Raw genomic sequence first — 11,420 nt, 5'->3', positions numbered from 1 at the left:
TATCTTATTTGCTACTCTCCTCAAGTCCTAGAACCGAGTTGGAGCTTAATGTATGTTTACTTAATGTATGTCACTAGGTAGGGCTGGAATAGCCATTACTCAGAGGTTAAAGTTATGAATTCAGGGAGCAACAGTGCATTCATTCCTGCTGTCTCTTACCCCAGGATTGAGCTAGCAAGTTGGCATAACTAAGTCAGATTGTCAGGAAAGTCTTGAGTTTTAAATATTCTGCCCTAATGTCTTCATGCAGGACACATATCAATTATTTTGGATGTAGAGTCATTGTGATTATGACAGAAGGGAACTGGACAGGGGTAAGGAGATATGGGACCCTGGGCAAATCCTTTTTGGGCCTCGGTTTTCCCATCTGCAAAGGGAAGGTGGTCAAACTGCAAAGGGAAGGTGGTCAAACTCAAACATCCCTCCCAGGAGGCTAAGGCCTCCTTTGATTTTTACCAGATGCGCCCTACGAATATATTGGTTGGGGGTGGGGGTGGGGGTGGGGTGGGTAAGGCGTCTGAAATCCCAGGCTGCTGGGGTTTCGAATCAGAATCAGCGCCGGCTCTCAGGTGAATCTGACACGAGCACTTGAACTTGATCCGGCCAGGTGCCAGCCTCTTCCAGGCGACCCATATACTGCGGTTTTGGGTGTGAAATTTTTGGGTGCAGGCAGTGAACTCATTTCAGAGCATCCCGTCCCAGGCGTCAGGGGAGAGCGGTACAGTCACCCTGACACCGACACCCGGGAGCCGGGCGGGTCACTTCTCTCCGCACCTCGAAATATTTTTCTTCTGGCATCCAGAGACTCCTTTCTACTCCATGGAAAGCGCTCCTGTGCAGGACAGAAGGACAGACAGACATACGCTATCTGTGGGAAGCCTAACAAGATAAAACTACGCAATTTCCCTCCAGGACCTAGTCCTCCACTGGAAAGGTGTAATTTTTAAAGAAAGAACCCTAAGCACTCCCATCTTTGTGTCTGGTTCCACGCGGCGCTACTTGCTGGCGGATGCGCTTCTCTCAGGTTGTCCAGAGCGGTGGACGCTCTATCCTTTCCCCTCGTAGGCGGACCGGGCTCCCGTCTCTCTAGCCAGCTCGTCCTCTCTATGGTCCGTGCACGGCTTCCGGTGGCGGGACGCGGGGCCGCGCACGCGGGAAAAGCTTCCCCAGCGTTCCCCCCCCCAACTCCCCCTTGTCCCCGCCCCCCCGCGTCCCCCAGCGCGCCCACCGCCCGCACCTGGGCCGTAGCGAGGCTGCATCTTGAGAAGGTGGGTGGTCTCCGGCCCCGTGTCCCCGGAGGGCGCGGGCCCCGCTCCCCCGCGGGACGCTCAAGATGGACCGTTCCGCGTTCGAATCCACGGGTAGCGGGCGAATCCATTTTAGGGGGAGGGGGAGCCGTGGGTCCCGGGCCACGGCGCGGTGGGAGCGCTGGGAGGGAAACCTTGCGCTCGGAGCTGGGTCCCCGCGCCGGCGAGGGGCAGGCTCGGGGCTGACTCCGGGTTCTGCTACTCGTTGCCATGGCTCCCGGCGGAGCGCCCGGAGCGGTCTGTGGGCCGGGTGTGAGCGCTCCTCCGGGCCCGGTTCTCCAGCCCCCACTGGGCCTGACTCGAGAAGTCTTCAGGGCCTGCGTGTAGGGTTCCGGGCGGAGGAGATCCCGAGACCTCCCAGGCTCAGCCACGGCTTGCCACCTGGCTCCATCCGTGGGTCGAGCAGGCTGTTGTCTCTGATGTTTCTCCATCTCCCTCTTGAATTCAGATTCCCAGCCTGCTGAGTATCTGCACACTCAGCCGGGAGTTGGGGCCCAGCTCCCAGTGGAGGCCACCGGGGGCATATCAGTATGGCGGAAACACTGGAGTTCAACGACATCTATCAGGAGGTGAAAGGCTCCATGGTAAGAAGAGCTTGGGTTTTTAATGCAGGCCAACAGAGGGAAGGACGGTACACTTTTTGTCCATTAGCAAGAGCTTGCTTCGCTGATGTTGGTACTTTGGGAAAGGAGTCCGAGTATAATGTGTAGTTTGATGTTTTGCCCCCTAAAAGCAACGTGTACAGATCTTCCTCGACTTCCTGTGGCCTTATGTCCCCCCAAACCCACCGTAAATTGAAAATACCCTTTAAGTCAAAAATACATTTGATACATGTAACTTGATAAATATGCTAGGTTAGTCTAATCTACCTTACACAGGGTTTCAGAATGTTTAGGTCGGCGTACAGTTGGGCAGAACCATCAAACGCAGAGCCTACTTTATAATAAAGTTTGAACACCACATGTGATTTAATAAATACCGTCGTGAGAGTAAAACAGAAGGGGTAGAGAATGGTCGGTCGTACGTGAATTGGTTGTGGACAGGTGATCATGGGGCTGACTGGGGAGCTGTGGTCACTGCCCCTGCCCGGCATCACCAGACTGGTGTACCGCATGTTGCTCGCTTGGGAGAAGAGACAGACACAAAATTCAAATACTGGTTTCTGTTGAACATGTGTCCTTTTCACATCATCGTCAAGTTGAAAAATTGTAGCTGGAGCCATTGTAATTCATAAACCACCTGCGTAGGAGTCATAGGATCTGAGCTTGAAAGGGACCATTTGTGCTACTCAGTCCTGAGCCCTGAAACTGAGGACCCGCAAGTGTTTTGGATGCCAGGATCTGGTGTTAGCGTCCAGATTTCCTGGTTACTTGTCCCTTCTCGCTGACTCTCGCCCCTGCATCTGTGGGTCCCACGTCTGTATCTGGCCAGCCCAGTGCAGGTGTTGGGCGGGACTGTCTATGTGCGGTACACCTGTGTATTTTACCCTTCCGTTTGGGCCTGTTTTTCCAACAGAACGATGGTCGGCTGCGGTTGAGCCGCCAGGGTATCATCTTTAAGAACAGTAAGACGGGCAAAGTGGACAACATCCAAGCTGGGGAGTTGACGGAAGGCATCTGGCGCCGTGTTGCCCTGGGCCACGGACTTAAACTGCTTACAAAGAACGGCCATGTCTACAAGTATGATGGCTTCCGAGAGTCGGTGAGATGTCCTATGGCCATAACCCCTTTTTACCGCACCGTCTTATTTGTTTTTAATCTTCTAGAGTGTTGGGGCTCCTTTGATAACCATGTAATTGCTACTTCTGGCTCCTTAGAGCAGGGCCATCGAGGCTGTTAAGCAGTGTTCCGCCTTGGGTGTCTTGTGCTTTGACTCCAGAAGTTTTTCTACGCTGTACATTTTTGGTGGTTTCTGCTCGATGCCTTTATCCACATTCAGAGTCTTAGTGCTTCAGTTTGAGTTTTGTTTTTCTGTTTTGAACTGCTTGCATCAAAGACTTTACTCCGTTTTTTAATTTCTATTTCCTTAAAACAATACTTATACAAGTCAGAGGGCACCGTGAGGCCTCTACCCAGAGATGTCATTCGCATGCTTTCCTCCTCCCTTTGTCTGAGATCCAGTCCTCGGCAACTACTTCTTTCAACAGCTTGGGTTTCTGCTAGAAGGGATACTGAGGCAGTTGCTCACGTATGATCCCAGAATGTTTAAGTTTGTGTTAAGGCCATCGGGGTTTACAGGGATTGCTGTCTCCCCTCTACCCACAGGAGTTTGAGAAACTCTCAGATTTCTTCAAAACTCACTATCGCCTTGAGCTAATGGAGAAGGACCTCTGTGTGAAGGGCTGGAACTGGGGAACTGTGAAGTTTGGTGGTGAGTCCTGGGAAGACTAAGGTTTGGAGGAGGAGGTCGGGTGAAGGATTTAGGCCTTCACCTCGTTTTGCTCTGTTTATGCTACTATTTCTGGTTTTCTGTTGGTTTGTAATTAACCATATATTAAAAAATTTTTTTTAACATTTGTTTATTTTGAGAGAGAGACAGAGAGCGTGTGAGCAGGGGAGGGGCAGAGACAGAGGCAGAGAGAGAAAGAATCCCAAGCAGGCTCTGTGCTGGCAGCGCGGGGAGCCAACTCGGGGCTCGAACTCCCAAACCGTGAGCTCATGACCTGAGCCAAAATCAAGAGTCAGACGCTTAATCGACTGAGCCACCCAGGCGCCCTTATAATTCATCATGTATTTTTCAAGGATCGGCAGTGCGTGAGGCCCTGTGCCTGGTCTCGGGGCTACAGTGTGAACCGAGCAGCCCACGTCCTGCCCTCAGGAGACCAGCAGTCTGGTGGGAAGGTTGTTTTTTGGCAATCTTGAGGCAAACTTGAGGGAAGACGCTTGTGGCTGATAAGCCCTTTCCCTTCAGGGCAGCTGCTTTCGTTTGACATCGGCGACCAGCCAGTCTTCGAGATCCCCCTCAGCAACGTGTCCCAGTGCACCACAGGCAAGAACGAGGTGACCCTGGAATTCCACCAGAACGACGATGCGGAGGTCTCTCTCATGGAGGTGCGCTTCTACGTTCCTCCCACCCAGGAGGATGGTGTGGACCCTGTTGAGGTGAGGTCTCCCCTGCTCCAGCTGCCTTGGGAGAAGCTGGCGCTGAGCGGGCCCTGGCCGGCCTGACTTCCAGCGTGTGCTCGTGCAGGCCTTTGCCCAGAACGTGCTGTCTAAGGCGGATGTGATCCAGGCCACTGGAGACGCCATCTGCATCTTCCGGGAGCTGCAGTGTCTGACGCCCCGAGGCCGTTACGACATTCGGATCTACCCCACCTTTCTGCACCTGCACGGCAAGACCTTTGACTATAAGATCCCCTATACCACGGTGCTGCGCCTCTTCCTGCTGCCCCACAAGGACCAGCGCCAGATGTTCTTCGTGGTAAGAGCAGCCGCCATGGGGGAAGGGGGGTGGCCTGGTTTCCACCTGGGGCTTTAGTAGATGGATCTTGCCGGTGTTGGGTTCATCTGTACTTCCTTTGGGACGCTGATTGGTGCTAAACCTTGTTGGCCTTTCCTTACCAGATCAGCCTAGATCCCCCCATCAAGCAGGGCCAAACCCGTTACCACTTCCTGATCCTCCTCTTCTCCAAGGATGAGGACATCTCCTTGACTCTCAACATGAACGAGTGAGTGTGTCTCTGGACTCGCGTCCTGCCCCCGTCCAGGCAGGATACCGGCGTGCCGCTACAAGGCGGCAGTGCTTGTGACCCTGCCTTCCTCTGTTTGCAGGGAAGAGGTGGAGAAGCGCTTTGAGGGGCGGCTCACTAAGAACATGTCGGGATCCCTGTACGAGATGGTCAGCCGGGTCATGAAAGCACTGGTCAACCGCAAGATTACAGTCCCAGGCAACTTCCAAGGGTGAGGGTGCGGGTGTGGGCTCTGGCCCTCCTGGGTGGGCCCTATGCTGGGAACGTAACCTCTTAGAGGTCTGGTTGGGTCTGACTGTGATGGGAGTCAGCTGTCTCACTAGGGATCAGCTTAGTGAGGTTTCCTCATCCAAGGGCCTGAGGACACTGCTGAGAGAGGTGCCTTTGGCTCTGTGCCACCTGCTGCTGAGGTGGGCGCTGACTGGGCTCCCCACATCCTTCGCCAGGCACTCGGGGGCCCAGTGCATCACCTGCTCCTACAAGGCGAGCTCGGGACTGCTGTACCCCCTGGAGCGGGGCTTCATCTACGTCCACAAGCCCCCTGTGCACATCCGCTTTGATGAGATCTCCTTTGTCAACTTCGCCCGTGGCACCACCACCACTCGCTCCTTTGACTTTGAAATTGAGACCAAGCAGGGCACCCAGTATACCTTCAGCAGCATCGAGAGGTGAGAGCTTCTGCCAGTCACTTCCTGGGCATCCTGGTCCCCACCCAGCCTCTGCTGGGCAGCCTGGCATGGCCAGGAGCCCTCTCCGGGCCTGTGACTCGTCCCCAACTTTTCAAGCCTTGAGCAGAAGTTTTCTTTTGCATCCCTGGGATTTGATCCTCCTTGAAGCGCTAACCCTTTGAGAGCCTGTCTGTCGCTTGCTTTCTGTACTCAAATTGTTTCCCATATTATGTGTCTAGTATTAGCCCTTTTGCTCCACTCCCCCCATGATGGAAATGCTATCTCTCCCTTTCCCGGAATGAGCCTTGTGCCCGAGAAGACAGCAGCTAATGTTTATTGAGTGCTCACTGTGGGCTGAACGTCTCACAAGCATCTTCACGCAGAGTCTTCATGACAACCCTGTGAAGGACGAAATTCAGTCTAGTGAAAAGGTGACAACGTCCCTTTCCCTGACGTTCTCCCCCTGCTCTGGGCATATCTGGTGAATAGGTCCGTACCCCTCCCCCACTTTTCTGTCCCAGATGCTTGAGATTGCAGGTTCCTCTGAAGACTAGTGTCTGACTCTCCCTTACTGCCACTCCCGGAGGTCTGCAAGCTGTTGGGTTGGGCAGTGGGCTCGCCAGCTCCAGGCCCCACAGTCCACCTGGCCAGTGGGTGTTGGGCCAGCACGCAGTGCACCCCTGCGTCGGCCCCTCCATCTAGTAACTCGGTGCCTCTCCACTCACAGGGAGGAGTATGGGAAGCTGTTTGATTTTGTCAACGCAAAAAAACTCAACATCAAGAACCGTGGATTAAAAGAGGTACCTGTGCGTGTGGAAAGGACGGCCCTCCTCTCCCGTTGGGGGTGGGCAGGGACGGATTCCCCCAGCTGCTTCTTCACTCTCTCTTTTCTTCTTACCCTTATAGAAAAAAGAGGTGCGTGTGACCCTTTCCCCCTCCTGGTGCAGGTTTCCGCAGCATGACCTTAGAGCAGCCTCTGCAGCCCCTTAGGGGCCCCCCGTGGGGCTGGGAGTGGGAGGGGCTGGGACTAACCCAGTTGGCAGGAAGTCGTCGGGCATTGGCCCTGCATGCTGGCTGTGTGTGGACAGTCCTGCCCCAGGGTCTTCTGGGAGCTGGCCCTACTCACAGGCATGGGGGTGTGCTTTCCAGTGTGCAGGGCTGATAGCGCCAGGGTGAGCCGGCCCTCATTCCCCGCTCTCCCCGGGCTAGGGCATGAACCCGAGCTACGACGAGTATGCCGACTCTGATGAGGACCAGCATGATGCCTACTTGGAGCGGATGAAGGAGGAGGGCAAGATCCGGGAAGAGAATGCCAACGACAGCAGTGATGACTCAGGAGAGGAAACCGGTGGGCTAGGCTCAGCAGTGCTGGGGTGCAGGGCGGGGCTGGGGGTGGGGTGGGGCAGACTCTTGCCTGGGGCCAGTGCCCTGTGTCTGGGCCGAGTTGGGTGTCTGGGCCGAGCAGGGTGTCTAGGTAAGGGTTGGGGTCTCTGTATGGGGCAGTGCTCATGCAGCCTGTGTTCTTCTCCAGATGAGTCATTCAACCCAGGTGAAGAGGAAGAAGACGTGGCAGAGGAGTGAGTTTTGGTTCCATTTGTGGGGGTGAGGTGGAGGCCTATAAGCTTGAGGGACCAGAAGATATCTGGACGTTTCTCCTGTCTCAGCATTAGCTACTGACCAAGGGTGGAAGAGTGATCCCCAAGGAGGTAATATGTGGAAATGCTTTCAAGATCGTCCAGGACTTTGCAAGGGCAAGGCCCGTCATAAAGCCAAAAAAGCAGCGGGGAGAAGATGGGACTAAGGGCCAGTGCTTGCCCGTTCACTAGCCGGGAGTCTTGGGGTCAGTCAATAAATCTCCGTGTTCTCACCTGTAAAATGGCAGTGGTCCCCCCTGCTGTCTTGATCAAGACGCTTGATTGTCAGCGTCGGAAACGTGACTCACTGACTTTAGTATAAAGGAGAGTTTTGTAAGTTTATGTAAGTGGAGATTCCAAGGCTATAACTGGTTTCAGACACCTGGATCCAGATGCTCAAAAGTGGTGGGGAATCTGTTTTATTTCTTCTGATTCTCTTACTTTTAGCTACATTTGCCCCGCGCAGTGCCGCATGACACTTGGGAGCTGTGGGCAGGCTCAATCCTATTGGTTTAACACCCAGAAGTGCCTCTTCTCTCAGGGCAGCAGCAAACAGCGTGGTTACTGCCCCTTTCTGAGTTACTAGGATGTGCTCTGATGTGTTAGAACTAAGCATACACCCACCTCAAAGCCTAGGGTTGGAGTGGGCCCCTCCTGAATGGGGGGCAAGGTGCTTCCCACAGAAAATAGGGACTCCCTTTATCCAGAAGAATTGGGAATGAACGTTGGGCAGCCCCACCACCCAAAAAAAAAAGACTGCACATAGAGACATATAGTGTGTGCATATATACATACGTGGCTCATGTATATAGGAGTCTGCGAGTTCTTCCTGCCTTGTTGACTAATGAAGGTTAGTTCACAGGTGCTTGCAAAAACGTCTTGAAAATTGTTCAGCACCATACAGGTGTGAGGTAGGTCCCTCCATCTCCTGAGGAGTTCCCTGTGGATTTTAAAGGATTTAATTAATACGGTTATGGATGGACTTGGACTGAAGTTAGCCCACCCCTTCCCCCCGTCCCATCCCGTCCCGTCCTGTGTGGGGCTTGAACTCACAACCCTGAGATCAAGAATCATATGCTCTCCTGACTGAGCCCACCGGGCAGCCCTAGATTTTATTTACTTAAAAAGTGTTTTCCCTTTTCTATAATAATTGTCTCTTCATCAGAAAAGACTCCAGGGTAGATTAAGACAAGTAGCTCAAAGGAGGTAGTGAAGAGGCCTTGGGGCATGTTCTGAACAAGATGAGACCAAGTGTCTGTCCCCAAGAGTATGGGGATGGAGAAGGTTGTGGGTTAGGCCTTGACTGAAGAGAACAGCTGAAGCTTTTGTAACTTTGTGTCTTACTGGAGGCAGGGCCCAGTGTGGGGAGGGGGAAGCAGGGTGGAGACTGAGGGTGGAGGCTGTCCTGTGGTCCTGCCTCCCCTTTTCTGGGCAGATGGCTTTAGACTCCTTGTCCCCCTGTCCTGTGGCCGTGGGGTGCTGTCCTCACTCCTGGGTCCAAGCCCCCATCTCCTTGGCAGGTTTGACAGCAACGCCTCTGCCAGCTCCTCCAGTAATGAGGGTGACAGTGACCGGGACGAGAAGAAACGGAAGCAGCTTAAAAAGGCCAAGATGGCCAAGGACCGCAAGAGCCGCAAGAAGCCTGTGGAGGTGCATGCTCGGGTTGGGGGGGTGTTGGGGAAGCTGTTCCCTTTGCTTTCTGTCCACCACCAGTGGGGCCTGTCAGGTGCGTCTGGGGCTGCTTTTTGTGGCCAATGAATATGGCCTTGAGGAGTATCTACTTGGAAAGTTTTCTCTCTGGCCTTGAGATAATTAGCTTCTGGGAGATCTGAATTAGGAGACCCACTTTTTCTATCCCAGCAGTTTGAGGCAAGGGCCTCTATTGAGCTAGGCACTGGGTGCAGGGGGGAGGAAAACAGGGTGCCTGCCATTGGGAGCCCTCAGTTTAGCTTTATGCCTATTTAATCCTTCTCCCATTTTTCCCTCTAAGTAGGAGTAATCAATACTTTATTTTGGAGAACTGGGGGGACATCTATGAGAAGTAGATGACTGAAGGCGCTTGGGTTCTTATGTAGGTGAAGAAAGGTAAAGACCCCAATGCCCCCAAGAGGCCAATGTCTGCCTACATGCTGTGGCTCAATGCCAGCCGAGAGAAGATCAAGTTGGACCATCCCGGCATCAGTATCACAGATCTTTCCAAGAAGGCAGGCGAGATCTGGAAGGGAATGTCCAAAGAGAAGAAAGAGGTGAGTGGTAGCAGAGATAAGAGGGGACATGGATAGGCCTTTGGTAGAACTTTTCTGGATAGATTTTTGCCTGCATTAGGGAAGAGGCCTCATTCTTCTTTTTTTTTTTTTTCGTGTGTGTGTGTGTGTGTGTGTGTGTGTGTGTGTGAGATAGGAGTGGGATCGCAAGGCGGAGGATGCCAGGAGGGAGTATGAAAAAGCCATGAAAGAATATGAAGGGGGCCGGGGTGAGTCTTCTAAGAGGTGAGTGTTGGGAACAAAATGGCCCTGTAAGTGCTTTCTCAGCATCTATTTTTGCGGGTCTAGGTGGAGAGTCGGGGTGTGGAAGATAACAGATAGGCTCTGGCTGCAATAGGGCAGTGCTTCTCAAGCCTGGGCAGGCACTTCCCTAAGCATGGGCAGTGTGCTAGGGACTCCCTGAAGTCACAGGGTAAAGGGAGCGCTTTTCATAGAGGCTCAGTTTTACTCGAAGGTATGGGGGAATTAACAACAAATTATGATGGAACCTCATTCACGTGAACTTTTAGAGACAAAGCAAAAGATGCCAGATAAGTTCTGTGAGTGCGGCTGCTTCAGGCTCTGGCCTGCGAGTCTTCTGGTTATTCACTTAGGATGCCCTCCCTTGGGGCTCTTGGAGCTGACTTGGCTGGCTGTCTGCGGTCACAGTGAGACAGCAGTGTGGCCGCGAGGGAGGAAAGCCCTGTTCAAGTTAGGGGTGGATTGTCTTTGGTGGGTGAACCCAAAGGCCCAGAGCCTTCTCCCTCTTGCTGCTCTAGGGACAAGTCAAAGAAGAAGAAGAAAGTAAAGGTGAAGATGGAAAAGAAATCGACGCCCTCAAGGGGTTCATCATCCAAGTCGTCGTCAAGGCAGCTGAGTGAGAGCTTCAAGAGCAAAGAGTTTGTGTCCAGTGATGAGAGTTCTTCTGGAGAGAACAAGAGCAAAAAGAAGAGAAGGCGTAGCGAGGTGAGGCAGGGGTTTGGGCTGAGGGGCCCCTGAGGGGTGGTTGGCTGGGGGCTGGGGGCCGTGGTAGGTCTGGGAGGGCAATGACGTGGAAACGGGGAGTGCAGATTGGAGGTGCTGAAGGCCAGTGTTGGAGTTCAGGGAAAGGGAGTAGGGAATTAGGGGTCCTTCATCACTGAAAAGTGGCTCCCTGGGAGGGCAACCAGGACTCCACCTTTCTCCCTAAGAGACCTCCGATTTTCAGGACTCTGAAGAGGAGGAGCTGGCCAGTACTCCCCCCAGCTCAGAAGACTCGGCATCAGGATCCGATGAGTAGAGCAGGGGCAATTCTCTTCTGGGGGTTGCCCTGTCACACCTGCAGTCTCCCCACCCGTGTTTTGGTACCAGTTTCTCATATGAAATGTAGTCCTTGGATTTTGTGCCACCTGGACAAGCTCTCCTGGTGGAAAATGCACTTCATCTGGGGCAGCAAGGGAGGCGTTTTCCCTCTACTGCTGCCGGAGGATGGCTCTTCATAATCTGGGGAGAGATTGGGTGGGGGGCAGGGCAGTGCAGGGTGAAACACTTGGCCTGCTCTCCCCACCTTAGGGATGTAGCTGCTGCTTCTCCTGTTACAGGCTGCCGCAGCAGGGGTCATGTGCGATCAGGCCCGTAGCTCCTAACTGGGGTCTATTTCTACTTTGATTTTGTATTTCTGGTCTGTGAAAAATCAACATTTAATAAAGGGAACTGACTTTGGAAACCATGTCCTTATCCCTTCTCTCTCACCGTCTTGTATCATCCCCTTGTTTTTGGTGGTGGTGACCATACTGTTGTGACCAGGCAGGGCCCTGCCCGCCGGCCGGGAAGCCGTCTCCAGGTACATCCTGTCCTGTTCCCGGTTGGACAAGCATTAGTTTTCACTCTCTTCTGCCGGG

General features: G+C 53.5%; 1 protein-coding gene and 1 long non-coding RNA gene across 2 annotated transcripts; one reads left to right on the top strand and one right to left on the bottom strand.

The window, feature by feature from the left end:
- Positions 1-1,133: 1,133 nt before the first annotated feature.
- SSRP1 (structure specific recognition protein 1) lies at positions 1,134-11,248 on the top strand. Its single transcript, XM_039245050.1, has 17 exons — positions 1,134-1,268; positions 1,756-1,891; positions 2,823-3,008; positions 3,572-3,677; positions 4,218-4,408; positions 4,497-4,727; positions 4,871-4,974; positions 5,078-5,206; positions 5,442-5,663; positions 6,391-6,463; positions 6,873-7,011; positions 7,195-7,240; positions 8,818-8,947; positions 9,373-9,543; positions 9,698-9,786; positions 10,320-10,506; positions 10,748-11,248. The coding sequence occupies exons 2-17, from the start codon at positions 1,838-1,840 to the stop codon at positions 10,817-10,819; spliced, it is 2,130 nt and encodes a 709-aa protein (XP_039100981.1). The 5' UTR covers positions 1,134-1,268; positions 1,756-1,837; the 3' UTR covers positions 10,820-11,248.
- LOC120240341 lies at positions 6,004-8,183 on the bottom strand. The gene is made up of 3 exons (XR_005530626.1): positions 8,093-8,183; positions 6,468-6,562; positions 6,004-6,062 (listed from the first exon to the last, which is right to left on the bottom strand). It is a non-coding gene; the product is annotated as an uncharacterized LOC120240341 (long non-coding RNA).
- Positions 11,249-11,420: the final 172 nt, after the last annotated feature.

This window comes from Hyaena hyaena, unplaced genomic scaffold (assembly GCF_003009895.1).
Source record: "Hyaena hyaena isolate Hyena2069 unplaced genomic scaffold, ASM300989v1 scaffold_252, whole genome shotgun sequence".
NCBI classification, from domain to species: Eukaryota; Metazoa; Chordata; class Mammalia; order Carnivora; family Hyaenidae; genus Hyaena; species Hyaena hyaena.
Note: the sequence above shows the minus strand (reverse complement) of the source record. Positions and strands in the feature narration are given on the sequence as shown.

What these genes read in the sequence shown, in the direction of transcription:
- SSRP1 (XM_039245050.1), top strand. Translation starts at nt 1,838, where the DNA reads ATGGCGGAAACACTGGAGTTCAACGACATCTATCAGGAGGTGAAAGGC. An exon ending in TTGACTCTCAACATGAACGA is followed by an intron (nt 4,975 to 5,077) that starts GTGAGTGTGTCT and finishes CTCTGTTTGCAG; the next exon opens with GGAAGAGGTGGAGAAGCGCT. An exon ending in GCCGCAAGAAGCCTGTGGAG is followed by an intron (nt 8,948 to 9,372) that starts GTGCATGCTCGG and finishes GTTCTTATGTAG; the next exon opens with GTGAAGAAAGGTAAAGACCC.